General features: G+C 35.5%; 3 protein-coding genes and 1 long non-coding RNA gene across 5 annotated transcripts; all 4 read left to right on the forward strand.

Moving 5' to 3' along the window:
* The first annotated feature begins 2,389 nt into the window (after positions 1–2,389).
* LOC148153106 (uncharacterized) lies at positions 2,390–5,400 on the forward strand. The gene is made up of 5 exons (XM_088002280.1): positions 2,390–2,520; positions 2,623–2,943; positions 3,057–3,287; positions 3,464–3,547; positions 5,210–5,400. The coding sequence occupies exons 1-5, from the start codon at positions 2,466–2,468 to the stop codon at positions 5,398–5,400; spliced, it is 882 nt and encodes a 293-aa protein (XP_087858406.1). The 5' UTR covers positions 2,390–2,465.
* A 3,581-nt stretch (positions 5,401–8,981) lies between these two features.
* Positions 8,982–10,817, forward strand: LOC148153107 (uncharacterized). The gene is made up of 5 exons (XM_088002154.1): positions 8,982–9,058; positions 9,161–9,481; positions 9,595–9,825; positions 9,940–10,026; positions 10,290–10,817. Exons 1-5 carry the CDS (start codon positions 9,004–9,006, stop codon positions 10,520–10,522), a joined length of 927 nt encoding a protein of 308 aa, XP_087858280.1. The 5' UTR covers positions 8,982–9,003; the 3' UTR covers positions 10,523–10,817.
* A 192-nt stretch (positions 10,818–11,009) lies between these two features.
* On the forward strand, positions 11,010–14,927 carry LOC106913016 (uncharacterized). The gene is made up of 5 exons (XM_088002155.1): positions 11,010–11,632; positions 11,811–11,882; positions 11,965–11,993; positions 12,368–12,436; positions 12,797–14,927. Exons 1-5 carry the CDS (start codon positions 11,521–11,523, stop codon positions 12,905–12,907), a joined length of 393 nt encoding a protein of 130 aa, XP_087858281.1. The 5' UTR covers positions 11,010–11,520; the 3' UTR covers positions 12,908–14,927.
* A 484-nt stretch (positions 14,928–15,411) lies between these two features.
* On the forward strand, positions 15,412–19,276 carry LOC148153108 (uncharacterized). Of its 2 annotated transcripts, XR_015761797.1 has the most exons (6): positions 15,412–16,741; positions 16,818–16,862; positions 16,936–17,086; positions 17,198–17,959; positions 18,048–18,076; positions 18,371–19,276. It is a non-coding gene; the product is annotated as an uncharacterized LOC148153108 (long non-coding RNA). The 2 variants fall into 2 exon arrangements; XR_015761796.1 differs by having other exon boundaries at positions 16,818–17,086.
* The last annotated feature ends 624 nt before the right edge of the window (positions 19,277–19,900 follow it).

Consider the following 19,900-nt stretch of genomic DNA (forward strand, 5'->3'; position numbering starts at 1 on the left):
AACTGTTGTGAGCGTCAACATTTGGACCAGAACTAAAATGTGAGTTAGAGAAATGAAACAGTTTGATAATCTGCAGAATGAAAATACCTAGCTTTTGATGAATTGGTATAAAACTCAGAAACAGATTATTGATTGATATTAAAACTGGATTATTCTGTTTGTTCTCTCTATAAAACCTGTTGGTGATGTGAACTTTAACATTAGAAGGTTTCTGTAAGATTTTATTGTCACTATTTGTATTTTCTAACTCCTCTGATGTTCCAGATCACATCTAAGAAATTGATGTTTCAGTGAATTGGAAAATGTCTTTTTTTTTTCCTCTGGGCAGCAACTCAGTAAAAAATATTCACTGCTGTCATTTCAGTCCTTCATCATAGTGTCACATGTTGAAAATGCATTTAAAATATTATCAAAACCTAATGGAAACAAAATGTAAAAAAATTACATTTTTCAGTAACAGGACATTGGGAGTTTTTATATTTTGCTATTTATATTTATGAATGACATGCACACTGTGTCCGATGATCAAACCAAAGTAAAGCAAAGCAGATATTTGCATAAAATCTGTTGCTACAGTGTTGTGTACTTTATGAGACATGAGGTTAAAAAATAAGAACTCATTTAACTTAATGTTAAATGTTTGCGACATGGACATAAATTCCACTTATTGATTTATATTTTGTTGCTGTAAATCATTCGAGTTTTGATTTGAGGTTTGTAACCTTCCAGACTAAAATGGCTGAGAATTTCTGCTCTGTAGTTTTGTAGACGGGAATGTGAGCATGTAAAACTGCATGGTGTATAAATGTTGTGTTTGTTAAAGTGTTGCAAATAAATGTTGACATCTTGTCAAATTTCTGAAAGTTTCATCTTCCTGCATCCATGGATAAGAATTTAAGTACAAAGAATCTGTACTTGCTAAAAGTAGTTACACAAGTTATAATTGTTGTCTGCTGAGGTCTGTTTATAAAGCAACAAGCTGTGAAAAACTCTGCTCTGGTTCTCTAACTTGTGTGAGTTTCAACCTGCAAGTTTTTTTTAGATGTTTCTTCCTCTCAGCTGATTGGTCAATGTCATGTCGATCACAAATTTAACCATCCAATCAGAGATCAGATAGTTTGGCCATTAGGATGACGGTTTACTGAGCTGAAGGTTCAGAAATGTTTTCAGTTCTTCTTTTTATCCTCATTGAAAACATATTTAGGTGTCAGGATGAGCTGGACTTACTATTTCTTAGAAAGTCTGTAAACATCAATTTATTTCTGACCTTTTGTGTTTGAACATGCAGACTGAAGGAAGTAAATTAAAATACAATCTGTAAAAATACATTTCCATGTTGTCAACCATATTCTCAGTTTTTCCACTTAAGCTAAAACATGTAAAATAAACAATAAAAATAGTTTCATTATCTGATGTGTTCTGTAGCTGCAGGTTCAGTTGACGGATGTAGAAATAAAACCCATAAACTTCCCAACCACGTCTATTTTTCAGGTCATTGAGGGTAAAAACCTCAGAGCTCTGCTGCTGCTGCTGTTCACCAAGTTCTCACCAAACACTTCCTCATCATTTCACACATAGTAAAACTTCATATGTCAAAGTGGAAACCAGGAGGTTTTAAAAAGTTAAATAAAGCTGTACCTATGATGGATCTATAAAACTGGACTTTTGATTTGCTGCTCTTCATCAGTCAGGTCTGCTGAATTTTTCTGCAGGTTCAATATGACGTGTCTGAATGATATTTTAAACTTCACAGTGTCTGCAAAGTGTTATATCCCTGAACTATAAAAAAATGGCTGCCAAAGTGTTGCTGCAAGTTTAAAATAAACTGAGTTGGTTGGTGTATAAATGACCCATCAATGTGTTAGATGTGTTTTATTCTGATCACTGTGGGTTCAAACCGCAGAGCTCTGCTGCTGCTGCTGCTGGTCACCACATTCTCATCAAACCCTTCAGAGATCAAACTGGAAACCAGCAGTTTGGAAAAAGTTAAATAAAATCTGTTTGAAGGATCTATAAAACTGATCATTGATCTGCAACTCGACACCAAACAGATCTACTGGATTCTTCTGCTTGATTCTGCAAAGACCCAAACAAAAGAGGAAGTTCATCGTTTCACACATTTAGCTAAACTGAGACGTTTCACATGCTGATCTTGTTCCCCTTTGAAGACTTTCTTGTACGTCACCATCTGTACTGTCGTGTAATGAGGCTGAGAAATATGCCTTCTAATGTTCGCATTTACTTTTTACTATTTTGTAGCTTTTAATGTGGACATCAAAATGAATACAATCTAAATAATGAGCAATAACTTATTTCTAAATGCAGTGATGAATCCAAGCAGATGATGTTACCAAATAAAGCGCTGAGCCTCCATCAGTCAGAGTGAGGAAGTGGTGAGTATCAGGAAGTAGAAGCTCCATCTGTGTTCAGTCAGACAGTCTGACTGTGAGAGCAACAGACGCACAATGGCTCAACTCCCATGGATTCAAGGCTTTTTATTCATCATCCTGCAGCTCACAGGTAGGAAGACACTAAACATTTCTATAGAGCTACAGACCATAGATCTGCTTTACTCACTGGGTTCAGATTTAATATTTATGCTCCTGTTTTATCTTCCAACAGTCACTGCAGAGAGAACATCTGTTATAAAGAGAGCTGGAGATGAAGTCATGTTGTCATGTTCAAAACTGATCGATGGTCAGAGGAAGTGTAGAGCTACAACATGGATCTTTGTTGGTTCAGGAGGATCAACAGACGAGCTGGTTTCACTCGGTCAGATTAAGAGCTTTAAACCAAACAGACTGAATCTGACATCAAAATGTTCTCTGGTTATAAAGAAGGTCAGAGAGGAAGATGCTGGACGTTATCTATGTCAACAGTGGATATCAGAAAACGCACCGACTCCATTTCATCAGTCTGATGTAGATCTGTTTGTTGTTAACTGTGAGTTTAAACATTAGTTAAATCATTATTTTCATTATCAAAGCATTTTGTTTCAGTAATCAATATTAACAATAATTGGTCTTGTGTTGCTTTAACATTTCTGTTTTCATCAGTGACTGAACAGAAGGAGAATCATAGTGTGACATTAAGCTGCTCTGTGGTGACCTCTGACCCCTGTCGGTACAAAGTTCAGTGGTTTGATCAGGATGTGAACATCAAAGCATCACCATCAGAGTCTGGCTGCTCTGCTACTGTCACTTCATCATCAGGGTTTAAGTTTCCTCAGTGTAAAGTGACTCAAACTGGAACTAATGAAGAGTTTACCTTCAGTCTGCAGCCGTCAGGTGAGAAGATGATAAACTGTATAAGATCAGTGACGTCACATGAAACTGTCTGGTTTCATGATTTAGATTCTTCTACACTGTTTTACCAATTATTTGTGTAATTTGTTTAACATTTAGAAGAGTTTAAAGTCACAAATAAACTATTTTGTTTTTTTGTTATTTTATAGAAAAGTCAGGAGGAAAAGTTCAACCAACAACAAAACCTGCATCTAGAACAACCACCAGACTAAAAACAAACAATGTTTCAAAACCCTCTGAAGGTAATGATTTTACTAATATCCTGAACATAATATTATTATTCTTTGACTTTGTGTTTGATTCAGGCTTTAATATATTTTTTGCAGAGGAATGGCTCTTTAGTTTGCTACTCATTATTTTAGAGGACAAAACTGGGAGTTAAAATATTCCTGAAAATATCCAAGAGGTTTAGCATCACTGATATTGTATGAGGGTTTGAACATGTTTGGGTTTTTAATTCACTGATAAAAATATGTATTTCAATTTACACTGAAAGTCCCCAGATTTTTATTTGATTCAGGTTGGATGGAGGCATCAGATACAAACATAAAAACATTTACTGTGTTTTTCTATTTGTGTTTTTGACTTTAGTGAAGACAGAAGGAAACTCTGGACGAACAACGAAACCTGGAAACAGAAATTCACTGTCAGTCACAACTGAAATGAATGTTTCACCATCAGTTAAAAGTGGAGATTTTTTGTCTTAAAATATTATTTAAAGATTTACGTGGCATTCCTGCACTTTTCTAAAACACATAAATTTAAATCATTTTGTTTTATGTGAAATATTGAAGTATTAACATAACCTTGAACCTCACCTGCTATAAATGAGAGATATTTTTATGTTTTTATTTTATTATTATTTCCGTTTAGAAACCCAGCAACAAATAAAGCCACTTATTCTATTTAAGTCTCTTCAACTTCAGCTCCAACCAACACGACATCTGAAAATATCAAGATCATAATCCATTTGAGATCTAAAAATGATTTTTTCATGTTTTTTTATTTTTATTTTTATTCAGGACAGGATTCTCTGAGTTTTAGTTTTCATTTTAATAAGTCAGTGATTTTTAATCTTAGCTTTCTTTCTGAGCTTCTTTGATAATTTTTTACATATAGTGATGTTTTCTTTCTGGTCATTATTGACTCATCTTTTTCCTGTTACAACAACTCCTTAGTTTTATTGATGAATTTTAATGTCTTATTTATAGTTTTACATTAAATGGAGCCACAAAGGGGGTCATTTTGTGTCTTTTGTGCCCCAAACCAGGATAAATGAGGAGGGTTGTGTCAGGAAGGGCATCCGATGTAAAACATTTGCCAAATCTGACATGCGAGTCAAGAATATGATCTGAAGTATACCGGATCGGTCGAGGCCCGGGTTAACAACGACCGCCATTGGTGCTGGTGACCAACAGGGTACCAGTGGAAATTGGACTACTGTTGGTCAGCAAAGAAGGGGAGGAAGACATTTTCGTAGGCAGAGAGAGAAGAGAAAAAGTAAGAGTGTAGAACTGAGAGTAGCAACTTTGAATGTTGGGACTATGACAGGAAAAGCTTGAGAGTTGGCTGACGTGATGCAGCGGAGAAAGGTGGACATATTGTGTGTCCAGGAGATCAGGTGGAAAGGCAGTGAGGCTGAAGTCTAGGAGCAGGGTTCAAGCTGTTCTACTATAAGGTGGACAAGAAGAGAAATGGTGTAGGGATTGTCATAAAGGAGGAGTTGATCAGGAATGTTCTGGAGGTGAAAAGAGTGTCAGGTAGGTTGATGAGCCTGAAGTTAGAAACTGAAGGTGTGATGCTCAATGTGGTTAGTGGCTATGCCCCACAGACTGGATGAGAGTTAGAAGAGAAGGAGAAATTCTGGAGTGAGTTAGATGAAGTGATGCAAAATATCCACAAAGGTGAGAGAGTGGTGACTGGGACAGATTTTAATGGACATATTGGAGCAGGGACCAGAGGTGATGAGGAAGTGATGGGCAGGTTTGGCATCCAGAACAGGAATGCAGAAGGACAGATGATGGCAGACTTTGCAAAGAGGATGGAAATGGCTGTAGTGGATACTTTCTTCCAAAGAGACAGGAACACAGGGTGACATACAAGAGCGGAGGTAGGAGCACGCAGGTGGATTACATCTTGTGTAGACGAGACAATCTGAAGGAATTCAGTGACTGCAAAGTGGTGGTAGGTGAGAGTGTTGCTAAATAACACAGGATGGTGGTGTGTAGAATGACTCTGAAGGTGAGAAAGGTGAAGGGGGCAAAGTTTGAACCGAGGACAAAATGGTGGAAGCTGAAAAAGGAAGAATGTTGTGTGACTTTCAGTGAGGAGTTCAGACAAGCTCTGGGTGACCAGAACATGCTTCCAGATGACAGCCAACTACTGCTCATGTTATCAGGGACACAGGTAGGAGAGTACTAGGTATGTCTTCTGGAAGGAAACTTGACAAGGAGACTTGGTGGTGGAATAAGGAAGGAAGTGCAAATATGGGTACAGAGAAAGAGAGCAGCCAAGAAGAAGTGGGACAATGTGAGGACTGAAGAGAGTCACCAAGAGTACAGGGAGATGCAGCGTAAATGAAGGTAGAGGAAGCTAAGGCCAAACAAAGTGCATACACTGACTTGTATAATACACAGGAGAGTAAGGAGGGAGAGAAGAACTTATGCAGGTTGGAGAGGCAGAGAGGTAGAGATGGGAAGGATGGGCAACAGGTTAGGGTGATGAAGGACCAAGATGGAACTCTACTGACAGATGCAGAAAAATGTGATGAGAAGATGGAAGGAGTACTTTCCAGAATGATCAGCTATAAAGTCATGGATAATTATCACCCCTATGAGGTGAGGCTTCATGTAGATATGAATAAAATCTGAGAGTCATAAATAAACCAGATAAACAATAATAGCAGGTCAGATGTCACTTCATTAGGATGGATTCTAAACATGTAATCATATTAAACCTAAAACTGAAGCATTTATTTACTTTTCCTTATATCTTGACTAAAACCCACCTGTTTATGGTTGCATTTGAAACATAATTAATTATGAATTTAATGATGGCATTTGACATATTGTAATGTTTTGATTGTTGATTCTATGTTGCATGACTTTGTGATTTTGTGTTTATGATGTAAAGCACTTTGAAATGCCTTGCTGCTGAAATGTGCTATACAATAAAATTTGATGGTTTTTGATTTCTATTTCAGCTCTGTGGCGTATCGTCATCGTCTCTGTGGGTTTAGCAGCTCTTTCACTAACTGTTGTGAGCGTCAACATTTGGACCAGAACTAAAATGTGAGGTAGAGAAATGAAACAGTTTGATAATCTGAAGAATGAAAATACTCAGAAACAGATTATTGATTGATATTAAAATTAGATTATTCTGTTTATTCTCTCTATAAAACCTGTTGGTGATGTGAACTTTAACATTAGAAGGTTTCTGTAAGATTTTATTGTCACTATTTGTATTTTCAAACTCCTCTGATGTTCCAGATCAAATCCAAGAAATTGATGTTTCAGTGAATTAGAAAATGTCAGATTTTTTTTCTCTCAGCATCAACTCAGTAAGAAATATTCACTGCTGTCATTTCAGTGCTTCATCATAGTGTCACATGTTAGAAATACATTTAAAATATTATCAAAACCTAATGGAAACAAAATGTAAAAAAATTACATTTTTCAGTAACAGGACATTGGGAGTTTTTATATTATGCTATTTATATTTATGAATGACATGCACACTGTGTCCGATGATGAAACCAAAGTAAAGCAAAGCAGATATTTGCATAAAATCTGTTGCTACAGTTTTAGTTGTGTACTTTATGAGACATGAGGTTAAAAAATAAGAACTCATTTAACTTAATGTTAAATGTTTGCGACATGGACACAAATTCCACTTATTGATTTATATTTTGTTGCTGTAAATCATTCGAGTTTTGATTTGAGGTTTGTAACCTTCCAGACTAAAATGGCTGAGAATTTCTGCTCTGTAGTTTTGTAGACGGGAATGTGAGCATGTAAAACTTCATGGTGTATAAATGTTGTGTTTGTTAAAGTGTTGCAAATAAATTTTGACATCTTGTAAAGTCAAATTTCTGAAAGTTTCATCTTTCTGCATCCATGGATAAGAATTTAAGTATAAAGAATCTGTACTTGTTAAAAGTAGTTACACAAGTTATAATTGTTGTCTGCTGAGGTGTGTTTAGAAAGCAACAAGCTGTGAAAAACTCTGCTCTGGTTCTCTAACTTGTGTGAGTTTCAACCTGCAAGTTTTTTTTAGATGTTTCTTCCTCTCAGCTGATTGGTCAATGTCATGTCAATCACAAATTTAACCATCCAATCAGAGATCAGATAGTTTGGCCGTTAGGATGACGTTTTACTGAGCTGAAGGTTCAGAAATGTTTCCAGTTCTTCTTTTTATCCTCATTGAAAACATATTTAGGTGTCAGGATGAGCTGTACTTACTATTTCTTAGAAAGTCTGTAAACACAAATTTATTTCTGACCTGTTGGGTTTGAACATGCAGACTGAAGGAAGTGAATTAAAATACAATCTGTAAAAATACATTTCCATGTTGTCAAACATATTCTCAGTTTTTCCACTTAAGCTTCCAAAACATGTAAAATAAACAATAAAAATAGTTTCATTATCTGATGTGTTCTGTAGCTGCAGGTTCAGTTGACGGATGTAGAAATAAAACCCATAAACTTCCCAACCACGTCTATTTTTCAGGTCATTGTGGGTAAAAACCTCAGAGCTCTGCTGCTGCTGCTGTTCACCAAGTTCTCACCAAACACTTCCTCATCATTTCACACATAGTAAAACTTCATATGTCAAAGTGGAAACCAGGAGGTTTTAAAAAGTTAAATAAAGCTGTACCTATGATGGATCTATAAAACTGGACTTTTGATTTGCTGCTCTTCATCAGTCAGGTCTGCTGAATTTTTCTGCAGGTTCAATATGACGTGTCTGAATGATATTTTAAACTTCACAGTGTCTGCAAAGTGTTATATCCCTGAACTATAAAAAAATGGCTGCCAAAGTGTTGCTGCAAGTTTAAAATAAACTGAGTTGGTTGGTGTATAAATGACCCATCAATGTGTTAGATGTGTTTTATTCTGATCACTGTGGGTTCAAACCACAGAGCTCTGCTGCTGCTGCTGGTCACCACATTCTCATCAAACCCTTCAGAGATCAAACTGGAAACCAGCAGTTTGGAAAAAGTTAAATAAAATCTGTTTGAAGGATCTATAAAACTGATCATTGATCTGCAACTCAACACCAATCAGATCTACTGGATTCTTCTGCTTGATTCTGCAAAGACCCAAACAAAAGAGGAAGTTCATCGTTTCACATATTTAGCTAAACTGAGACGTTTCACATGCTGATCTTGTTCCCCTTTGAAGACTTTCTTGTACGTCACCATCTGTACTGTCGTGTAATGAGGCTGAGAAAAATGCCTTTTAATGTTCGCATTTACTTTTTACTACTTTGTAGCTTTTAATGTGGACATCAAAATGAATACAATCTAAATAATTAGCAATAACTTATTTCTAAATGCAGTGATGAATCCAAGCAGACGATGTTACCAAATAAAGCGCTGAGCCTCCATCAGTCAGAGTGAGGAAGTGGTGAGTATCAGGAAGTAGAAGCTCCATCTGTGTTCAGTCAGACAGTCTGACTGTGAGAGCAACAGACGCACAATGGCTCAACTCCCATGGATTCAAGGCTTTTTATTCATCATCCTGCAGCTCACAGGTAGGAAGACACTAAACATTTCTATAGAGCTACAGACCATAGATCTGCTTTAGTCACTGGGTTCAGATTTAATATTTATGCTCCTGTTTTATCTTCCAACAGTCACTGCAGAGAGAACATCTGTTATAAAGAGAGCTGGAGATAAAGTCATGATGTCATGTTCAAAACTGATCGATGGTCAGAGGAACTGCAGCAGAACAACATGGACCTTTTCTGGTTCAGGAAGATCAACAGTAGAGCTGGTTAACCTCGGTCAGATTAACAGCTTTAAACCAAACAGACTGAATCTGACATCAAAATGTTCTCTGGTTATAAAGAAGGTCAGAGAGGAAGATGCTGGACTTTATCTATGTCAACAGTGGAAACCAGAAAACACACAGACTCCATTTCATCAGTCTGATGTAGATCTGTTTGTTGTTAACTGTGAGTATTAATATTAGTTAAATCATTATTTTCAATATCAAAGCATTTTGTTTCAGTAATCAATATGAACAATAATTGGTCTTGTGTTGTTTTAACATTTCTGTCTTCATCAGTGACTGAACAGAAGGAGAATCATAGTGTGACATTAAGATGCTCTGTGGTGACCTCTGACCCCTGTCGGTACAAAGTTCAGTGGTTTGATCAGGATGTGAACATCAAAGAATCACCATCAGAGTCTGGCTGCTCTGCTACTGTCACTTCATCATCAGGGTTTAAGTTTCCTCAGTGTAAAGTGACTCAAACTGGAACTAATGAAGAGTTTACCTTCAGTCTGCAGCCGTCAGGTGAGAAGATGATAAACTGTATCAGATCAGTGACGTCACATGAAACTGTCTTTGGCTCTAAAACTTGTTCAGAGCTGAAATGTTTTCTAATTTGTTTTGTTTATTGAATCTCAGGAGGAAAAGTTCAACCAACAACAAAACCTGAAAACAGAAAGACAACCAGACCAAAGAAGAAGAACGATTCACCAACTACTGAAGGCAGTGAGTTTACTAATATCTTCACATAATATTATAGAACACAATGTGTTTTATTCTAATTTAGTTTGGCATGTTTCCAGTTGAGTGACTCTTTTTGAGGTTAGATGATGATAAACTGTATAAGATCAGTGACGTCACATGAAACTGTTTAGCTTCATGATTTAGATTCATCTACACTGTTTTACCAATTATTTGTGTAATTTGATTAAAGTTTAGAAGAGTTTAAAGTCACAAATAAACTATTTTTTTTTTACGTTATTTTATAGAAAAGTCAGGAGGAAATGTTCAATCAACAACAAAATCTGCATCTAGAACAACCACCAGACCAAAAACAGACAATGTTTCCAAAACCTCTGAAGGTAATGATTTTGCTAATATCCTGAACATAATATTATTATTCTTTGACTTTGTGTTTGATTCAGGCTTTAATATATTTTTTGCAGAGGAATGGCTCTTTAGTTTGCTACTCATTATTTTAGAGGACAAAACTGGGAGTTAAAATATTCATGAAAATATCCAAGAGGTTTAGCATCACTGATATTGTATGAGGGTTTGAACATGTTTGGGTTTTTAATTCACTGATAAAAATATGTATTTCAATTTACACTGAAAGTCCCCAGATTTTTATTTGATTCAGGTTGGATGGAGGCATCAGATACAAACATAAAAACATTTACTGTGTTTTTCTATTTGTGTTTTTGACTTTAGTGAAGACAGAAGGAAACTCTGGACAAACAATAAACCTGAAAACAGAAATTCACTGTCAGTCACAACTGAAATGAATGTTTCACCATCAGATAAAAGTGGAGATTTTTTGTCTTAAAATATTATTTAAAGATTTACCTGACTCCCCAAGTGTCCGCTGTAGTATTACATGCAATAAGTGTCATATTTTTGTTTTCTTTTATCCACATTTTAGAGCTAGAAAAAAAGAAGCCACTTATACATGGAGTCTCTTCAAATTCGGCTACAACCAAATGACATCAGAAAATATCAAGATCATAATCCATCAACTGTTTGAGAGCTAATATTAACATTTATTTTAAAATAATTTATTTCATTTGGGTAGGATGTTCTGAGTTTTAGTTCTCATTTTATTTATTCTGTGATTTTTAATCTTTCCTGTTGAGCTTCTTTGACACAATTGTTTTTTGTTTTATTGTTTTTTATAGTTTCTTTCTTGTCATCGTTTCCTGTCATCTTTTTCCTGCTACAATGATTCCTTAGTCTTATTGATGAATTTTATTCTCTTATTTGAGGTTTTCCATAGAGGTTTGATGGATCTGATGTAATCTAATTTGAAATACAAATGAAAACAAATTTAAGGGACGTGTCTGTTTCAAACCAGACGTCGAAGTGGTAAAAACTTCAAGTGTAAAAACACATTTTACCACATTTGGCCCAATAGATTTTTAATAAATTAGATAACTGAAAATGTGTATGACTCTTGGAAATGGGCACTGCATCATTCAAAAAAAATCTTTTCATTGAGGGTAAATGTATAAACATCTTGTTTGTAAAAATAATTTTCATTTTTTTCTCATTTGTCAAGGCCTTTCAGACGTCACACCAACAAACAATACTACAACCTCTTCAGTAAATAAAGCCAGTGAGTTAACACTGTTTGATTCTATGTTCATATTCAGAACTCATCCTTTTCATTTTCACATAGTTGTAAATTAAAAACTTAATTACCTTGAATACTGAAAATTACATTCAGAATATATCATTTAAAAAACTGCTTACATTGATTCACCATAAAAATGAAATTGTTTGCTTTGCTCCAGTCGTTCCTGTAGCTGTGGTTTCAGTCATTATCCTGATCACTGCTGTGGTGATCATCATATGGAGAGCTAAAGGTGAGAGCACTGACTGGTAAAACTATAAATATATTTCTCATCTTTCTGGATTAACATAAATCTAACTCACTGAACTTTTCAGGAAAGAAAACAAAGGCTGGTGAAAATGCTGTGAGTAAAGTTTAAATTGGATATCATGCATCTGTTTCATACTTTTCGTTCAGTTTGTTCTTTTCTCAAGAACTTCAATGAGATTCACCAACAACTGAGCCTGAGCTCAGATGTTGTCAGGATGACTGTGATTTTAAATGCACTCTCAATAATTGTCCCAGAAAGTAAAACTCCAGGACAGAAACGTTGAAACCTGACTGCATCAAAAACAAACAGGTTGTGTTGCAAGAGATAGTGACTTGGCATAAAATGGTATTTTACCACTTAGCTTAGTAAATATTAACTAACTACTGTAGCAGAAGTTAAACAGATAACTATGATGCTTGAAAGACCAAAAGTTACAGAAAATCAATCTGTTGCTTTCCTCTGAGCAGGTTGAACTTGAAGATGATGTTTCTTACGCCACCATCAGACATGCAGAGGAAACTAAAAGAAATACTCCGGTAAGATTTTGACTTTACTGATTCACAGAAAGTAATCTATATTTTGATCTTCCAATAATTATTTATGATACTTTATACTGGGATTAAATGGCATCACAATTTTGAAATGTTCATCTTAAAGCACAAAGGTTGTTTTCTCTGTGTGTTGAATTACTTCTATTGGTTTCCTTTCTGACTACCAAGGTAAAATCAAACTAAAAGGGTAAAAAATGACCCCAGAAATAGGTTGTACAGACAGCGAGTATAATAACAGTTCTGGGGGGATTAAGAGTCGTATGTGATTACATTTGGAGGAGGATAAATGTAGCATAATGTAAACCTCCCCTTAATGAAGCTGTAATATTGTTTTTCTGTTTCCAGGTTGTTCAACATGACACAGTGACCTACAGCACCGTGGCAGCCTGTTCCTCCTCTGCTGCAGCCTCTGATGATCCCAACAAGCTCTACAGTTTCATTACCTCAATCAACTGAAACAGCAAACAAGACCCAACGCCTACATGTGGTAACATGACAATTTAATTATCTTTTTATTTTGCCAATTAACTTCAGAACTTTGGTCTCAAAACAGGAAATAATAAAGAATTTTGCATTTATTGGATAATCATGCTCTTCAGCATGATTCCCCATTTGGACCCTTTTCCCCTAAGTTTTTAAATTAATTCTCCATAAAGCCTGACGAGTAATTGCTCAAGTCCACTTTAAAGGATTATGACAAACAAAAGACAGTTTTAAAATTTTGTTCTTTGTATTTTGGGGTTTTAGTTTATCTTTTTGCATGTATAAAGTGTACTAACATTTTCATTTGACTGTAAATATTCAAATTTTCACTCAGTGTTTTATACATCATGTCATAGCACTGCCCTATACAAAATGTTTGTGAATGAAATTTTGCTTTTGTTAACTTTCCTTGTGTATTAATATAATAGAAAACATTTTCTGTTTTATAGGTCAAACTGTATTTGAGTTTGTTGTTTATGAGTTTGAGTAAAGTTAAAAATAGCAAAATGTTGCAGGTCTGGAAATTATTAGGCCTGAATATTTTTCAATCCCCACAGTAAGATCAGGATAACATTAGAGTAACAGCAAAGCATACAGGAAACAATATGTACAAAATAACATATAGACCATGATTAGAAATAATCATCAAATGTCCTATCAGGTCAGTTGTTTGCATTATACGGGCCATTGCCTTGTTGTGAAAAGTGTCACAGAATCTGCTTTGAGTCCTCAAGGTGTTAGTTTCATTGTATGTTTGCATGTAGAGGTGTTGAAGTTGTTCTTCAAGCATCTCCTCACCAGCCTCAGAAGATCATACCTGGTCCCGGACGAGCCCCCAATTAGTTCCAGCCCAGCTCTGGGATCACAACAAATAAAGGGAAGCACTGCATGGCATTACTTAAAATTAGATTTATTTAAAACAAAATTATGACTGGCTGGAGAAGAGAGAGCAAAGAGAGCCAGAGAGTAATGAGAGCAAGTGACAGATCTGAACTGGATCTGAAGCTCTTCTGGAGACACTGGCCAGCTGAACCCAGATCCAATCGGCACCAATTAGGAGCTCTGAAACACAGAAGGAAATGATGTGGCTTTGAACCAGTTTTTAAACCAGTTATAGAAGGTACTGATTGGTAGTTGTGAGAATGTTGATGATGGTCCTTTGGTCAGTGGGGCAATTGTAGCTGAATTAATTAATAAATGTCACAACGTCTTAGTGAAAACCCCAGCAGACTGGTCAAACATTGAAGACCAACCCTGTTACTATGTGGTTCACTGGGATTCCTTTCAGTATTGATAGTTAATCTCACCAGCTATTGTCGATGTATATGCATAACTCCTCACCTCTACCCTATTGATGCCATGGCGGTTAGCCATGCAGCCCTCTAGCTTGTTATCTGAGACTAGTTTCACTGCAACCAAGTTTCTGTGACCAACACAATGCAACAGTCTCTGAAGCACTTGTTGGATGGAACCTGTAATCTTAGTTTGTGTGTTTTGCTATGGATCTGGTGTTGTAGAGGTCAGACTGTGAAGCAGAACCTTAAATATTTGCCTTTTTTGCTGCTAACCTTGCAGCCTCCCTTTTGCTTTGTTTCTTTATACTTTTGATTGAGAACCCTGGAGTCCTGACTGTCATCCAGGATGCTGGGGAAGTATTGATAATCCAACGTTTTAGTCCTTTCATATCAAAATCCTAAACTCAGAAACTTCTAACAACTGTACATAGACTTCCCCCAATGCACAGTACGGTTTAAAATTTAAAACATGTATAAACACACAAACACACACAGTGAATGAGGCACCAAGAAGCAGCAGCATTAACTGCAGAAGCTACAATTGCAACTTTAGCAAAACATGTCTAACCATTTCCTGTCTGTTGGTTTTTATTATATAAGTTTAAACTATGTAACCTGAACAGCTGAATGCCTGAGCTCATTTCAATGAACTGTTTTAATATTTTCTGAAAATAAAGTTTTTGTATTATACCTATAAATTTAGCATTTTTTACTGTGGAAATAATTTGGTTTCTCTTCGCAAACATGTAATATGTGTTAGGTTGATCCCTAATTCAAACCTATCAGATTGTCAATAGCAGGTGCCACGCCCACCGATAAAACCAATCAGCTCAAGGAAAGAACCTGGGTAGCATGCAACACATGCACACAAGCACCAGAAAATGTTGCTGTTGCATGATTTAGCAGGGAAACCTTTAAATTTTATCATGGCCGTATCAATGGATTGTTGGCTTAACTCAATAATATGTAAAAACATTGAATTAATGTTCTCAACTACTGAAAGAAACAGGCAAAGGAGATTTATCATTTGTGTGAAGACTGACGTTTACAGTCTTCTAAATTAACTATCTGTTACTGGAAATTAACATATAGCTTTTGTTGGTCCTGTGAGTCAGAGAAACCTTGATGTGAACTAAACTGACGGGAGAAAAAACCCCTAATTTTAATAATCTTTATCTCATTATCGGAAGATAAAACCTTGAAGGTCTTTTTCTCCACAGTGTAACCAAAGACTTCCTGTTCACATCTCAGAATAAAATGCACTAGAATTAAAATGAGGAACTGATAAATGACTTTAACTGTGTGAAAAGGACTCTTGTATATTTATCTGAACTTTTTCACACATCTATCAGTATCTTCCTTTCAAGGCATTAAACTTGACATCACAAAGCACTGACCCACCATGACAACATAAGAAATGCTGAATTATCCTGTGAGAAGAAGATCTTCTGGTTTTGTTCTGTTTTTAAATGAAGAACTTTATTTAAAGTGATTTTGTGTTCCTTTGTGATGATCTGAGTAGAAATAGAGGCTGAGGTTAAAGATGAGAGCTGCAATGTCTCTGTCCACCACCAGGGGGATTCTGCAGCAATGTACCACTTTAATGTTCAAACCCCGTCTCTATCATCAGCATGTTGGATTAAGACAGAAATATGTGAATCTGTGGGTAAAACAGATAAAACACAGAAGGAAACCAGCTGGATCAGACAGAGGAGAGTCTCCACCTGTCAGTGTGAACAAACATGAGCAATGTTGCTTTTTACAACAGGAAGAAGGTTGGTGATGAGTTGTAGCAGTTTAAAGTTGTCCATATCTGTCCAGGTTCAGCTACTTTAAAACACTTTTAATCAAGATTTCATTAGCCTTAACTTTTAAAATGTTTCTACACTGTTTTAATCAACTGGTACTTTATAATACTGCATGTGCTCAGTTAACAGGGGACCAGTGGCAGTTTTCAGTGTGTTCATCTGATTATTATCAGGGTGTGAAACCAGCCACGTTCTCACCAAACACTTCATCACTTCTCAAAAAAAAAAAAAAAAAACTTAAACTGAGGAACTAACAAGGCATGTTTGACGTGTGAAAAAAAACGAACACTCATTTATCTCTTTTAATCTTCACACATCTGTCATCTTCTGTCTTTTAAGCCACAGACCACATAGACTCTAAACAGAAGTTTCTTTAATTTTAAAAAAAGTTGCCTCCATCTTAAGTTACATTTCTTATTTTAATATTTTATATTTGGTCTACATTTGGAGCCTTCTCAAAACTCTTTCCGATCTCTAATAATCAGATAAACATACAGGAGGAACAATTGACGTTGGTTCTCTGTCTAAAATGTTTAACTCGATAAATGACTGGTTGGTCAGTTGGAGGAAGTGACATCATGCGAGTCAGAGGAAGTAGATTCTCCATCTCTCTACCAGAGTCAGACACACAGCTGAGAGTCGCTCGATGGATGAATTCAGTTGGATTAAAATACTTCCTACTGTTCTGATACTTCAGATTCCAGGTAAGGATTTATTTACATTTATAAAACTATCAAGAAAAGCAAATCTTACTAAAGTTACTTCTGTTTATCTTCACAGCTGCAGCAGATGGAAAACATTCATGTGTTACTGTCAGAGATGGAGGTGAGGTCACTCTGTACTGTTACTATTTAACAGATAAACTGGGTAGATGTGAAAATCTCACCTGGATCTTCAGTAACTCCTCAAACCAGTAAACCAGACTGGGAGCTGCAGCAAACTGCTCTCTGGTTATAAAGATGATCTCAGTGGAGGATGATGGTCGTTATGGCTGCAGACGGTTCAACTCATCAGGACAAGAAGACTCTGTGCTTCCTCTGTTGTTAAGAGTGAGTATTTATATCAAGGTTCAAACTGTCTTTATTATACAACAAATAAATAAACTGATGACTGAAATGATTGATCCGTTAAGTTTGAATGTCTGTTTCTGTTCCAACCAGTGACTGAACAGAAGAACATCAGTGCTGTGACATTAACCTGCTCTGTGTTAATGAATAATGTTCAGTGAAGTGGCTGTGTGACCATAATGAAGAGATTAAACTGTTAAATCCACTAAAGTGTGAGCTTCCCAACTTCTCATCATCTTTACACATCCAAGAGTTTTGAGTTATTCAGATGTCAAGTTAAACCTGCAGGAGACATGAAGGAGTTTAGCTTCAGGATCAAACAGGTGAGAACATAATAAATGGTTAAATCATCTTTATTCTTGCCAAAAAGCTGCAATTAAAATGTTTTTAATATGAAAAAACACACAAGAATATGATGAATACTGTAAAAAAAAAGTTAGTTTGAGTTTGATCCTTATCAGCTGCTTCTGCAAAGCTGAGTTTAAGTTTAGATTTTATGTAAAACTTTGTTCTATTTAGTAGGAAATTAAATTATTGTGTGTTCTGGGTTGTTGAAAGTTTTGTTTCCTGTTTACCTGTCAGTACCACTAGATGTCCTCACCTTTACTTTGTTACTGATCATCATCAGCTCAGCCTCCACCTGCTGTGCAACAGGCTGCAACTTGTTTTTTTTTAATTGATTTTTGTTTTTTAGACTAATTAAAGCATCAGTTTATGAAAATATTTTTTTAATGTTTGTTTTCTGTTTTGTTTAAATCTCCTAAGCATGGTGAAAGCTCCTTATCAGTGTTTCTCCTGGGTTCATGGTGTTTGTAGTTTCTGTGTCTGCAGCCATCTGGTGGAGGAAAACTAAAAGTGAGAGCAATTATTTAAAATATTAAACCTTTAAGTTTAAATAAAACTATGTTCTTTCTCAAGTCAATGTCAGTGTTCTCTTTTTCAGAGATCAAACCTCAGATTATCAATGATAAGGTGAGTTTAACGTTTGCATAAAAGACAAATGTGACCTAAATGGAGTAAAATAATTAAATGTTTTTATCTTTTTTTGACAAAAAAAATCACAAATAGGCTGAGTTTATTTCCCCTCAGAGTCTCAATGAGGAAATAATGTTTAACCTTCATTCATGCTCATAAAATGATCACAAGTTTAAATCATAAACTGAATCGACTATGTAATAAACATTTTGACTAAACCAGATGTTTAATTATTCAGTGTTCTCTAACTGTAAGCAGGTGTTATTAATGTGGCTGTTTTCCTCAGTAAAGGGACAGAACCTGATCCCTGCTGCAGGATCCAGTCAAACATCTGTGAGATCAAACATTCAGTATTTCTTTCCTGATATTCAGAATTTCACATGTTGTTGAATTTTTTATTGTTTTGTCTTCATTTTAAAGGCTGAACCTGAAGAAGCTGTTCGCTGCGCCTCCATCAGCTACACAAGGGAAAACTCCATCCAAATAAAAGATTGGACTGGTTTAACTGGTTATCTTAAAGAAAATACATTAAACTGGAGACTTAAGGTGCCATTTATTTTTATTTAAAGCTCCTCTGTTGGACCCTCTATTGATCATAATGACCTCTATGTTACTGTCACCAAACCAAAACATTAAATCAGTTCATGTCTTCACTGTTCACATATAGTTTTTCTGCTTAAAGTGATTAAAAAATGACAATTAAAAAATGTATTGTGCTGAATTGAGCTCCTTGTCCAGAAGAGGGTGCTGTAAACAGATTTTTATGCTATGGCAAATATTTGTTCATTTTATAACTGTACTTGAGCCAAATCTGACCTTCAGATGAATAAATGTAAATACTAACATATTTTTGTTGAAAAATGTGACTGAGTTTCAGCTCTTTCTATTGACCCAGTACTGATGTCACATATTAACACAACCTGCTGTAGAATTGGAGCTGTTATGTGAATGAAGTTAGCATTGAATTTCCTTGTCTTGTGTACTTGTAAACTTTTATTACGTTCAGGGTCAAAGGGTGCTATGAGTGATTTAACCTCATTAATGAGATTTTACTGAGATATTTTATGTTTTTCTAGTTTTAATCTTTTTTTTTTATCTCAGTCTTGGAGTCATGAACAATGATTAACTTTTTAGTTTCATTTTCTTTTCCAAATGTTCAAAAATTAATTCAATGAATTTAAGGTCTATTGTGTATTGCTGTAATAAAATAAAATAATAAAAAAAGAAATATGCTTTTTGACTTATTATACTTTCCAGAGCAGTTTACTGGCATAGCAACAATTTGTTTATATCAGTTTAATTTAAAGCATTTGAATTTCACTTAATTTTAAATTTTCTCCATTTATAAAATCTGAGTTACAATAAGAGTAATGTTGCTTGTTATGTATGTATCCTTCATTTAAACAGGAAAAACTCATTGACAGTAAAACTTCTCTTTTTCCAAATACAAATTCTTACACTGAAGATTTACTGTTTATCTCCAGTAGGGGGCGCTGTAAGTTATTTTAACTGCAGACATTTTTATGAGTTTGGAGGAAGATCATTGGTTATCTTTCAGCATAACCTATTACTAATAATGTGGTTTTCAAAGTGTAAAACATGATTGATGATGGATAATAACTCCATCTGACTGGACCGATGCTCCTCTTCTCGCTGTATCAGACTCAGATTATTGACCTTTTTTTATTCCTGTTGAAGAAAAGATCTGCTTCTTCCCTCTAGGAAATGTTGAACTCCAGGCTTTGATGGCTGCTGTGCAGCAGCTTTTAGATGTCTCTGGTCCAACACCTCTGATTCAGATGACAAAATGATTTCCTCTGC

This window comes from Poecilia mexicana, unplaced genomic scaffold (assembly GCF_051168715.1).
Source record: "Poecilia mexicana isolate PSO_F unplaced genomic scaffold, ASM5116871v1 scaffold_21, whole genome shotgun sequence".
NCBI classification, from domain to species: domain Eukaryota; kingdom Metazoa; phylum Chordata; class Actinopteri; order Cyprinodontiformes; family Poeciliidae; genus Poecilia; species Poecilia mexicana.

Bases quoted from the DNA above. Each gene is read 5' to 3' on its own strand.
- LOC148153106 (XM_088002280.1), top strand. From the start codon at position 2,466: ATGGCTCAACTCCCATGGATTCAAGGCTTTTTATTCATCATCCTGCAG. The intron at 2,521-2,622 runs GTAGGAAGACAC...ATCTTCCAACAG, and splicing joins CATCATCCTGCAGCTCACAG to TCACTGCAGAGAGAACATCT. The intron at 3,288-3,463 runs GTGAGAAGATGA...TAGAAAAGTCAG, and splicing joins CTTCAGTCTGCAGCCGTCAG to GAGGAAAAGTTCAACCAACA.
- LOC106913016 (XM_088002155.1), top strand. From the start codon at position 11,521: ATGTATAAACATCTTGTTTGTAAAAATAATTTTCATTTTTTTCTCATT. The intron at 11,633-11,810 runs GTGAGTTAACAC...GCTTTGCTCCAG, and splicing joins CTCTTCAGTAAATAAAGCCA to TCGTTCCTGTAGCTGTGGTT. The intron at 11,994-12,367 runs GTGAGTAAAGTT...TCCTCTGAGCAG, and splicing joins CAAAGGCTGGTGAAAATGCT to GTTGAACTTGAAGATGATGT.
- LOC148153107 (XM_088002154.1), top strand. From the start codon at position 9,004: ATGGCTCAACTCCCATGGATTCAAGGCTTTTTATTCATCATCCTGCAG. The intron at 9,059-9,160 runs GTAGGAAGACAC...ATCTTCCAACAG, and splicing joins CATCATCCTGCAGCTCACAG to TCACTGCAGAGAGAACATCT. The intron at 9,482-9,594 runs GTGAGTATTAAT...TGTCTTCATCAG, and splicing joins AGATCTGTTTGTTGTTAACT to TGACTGAACAGAAGGAGAAT.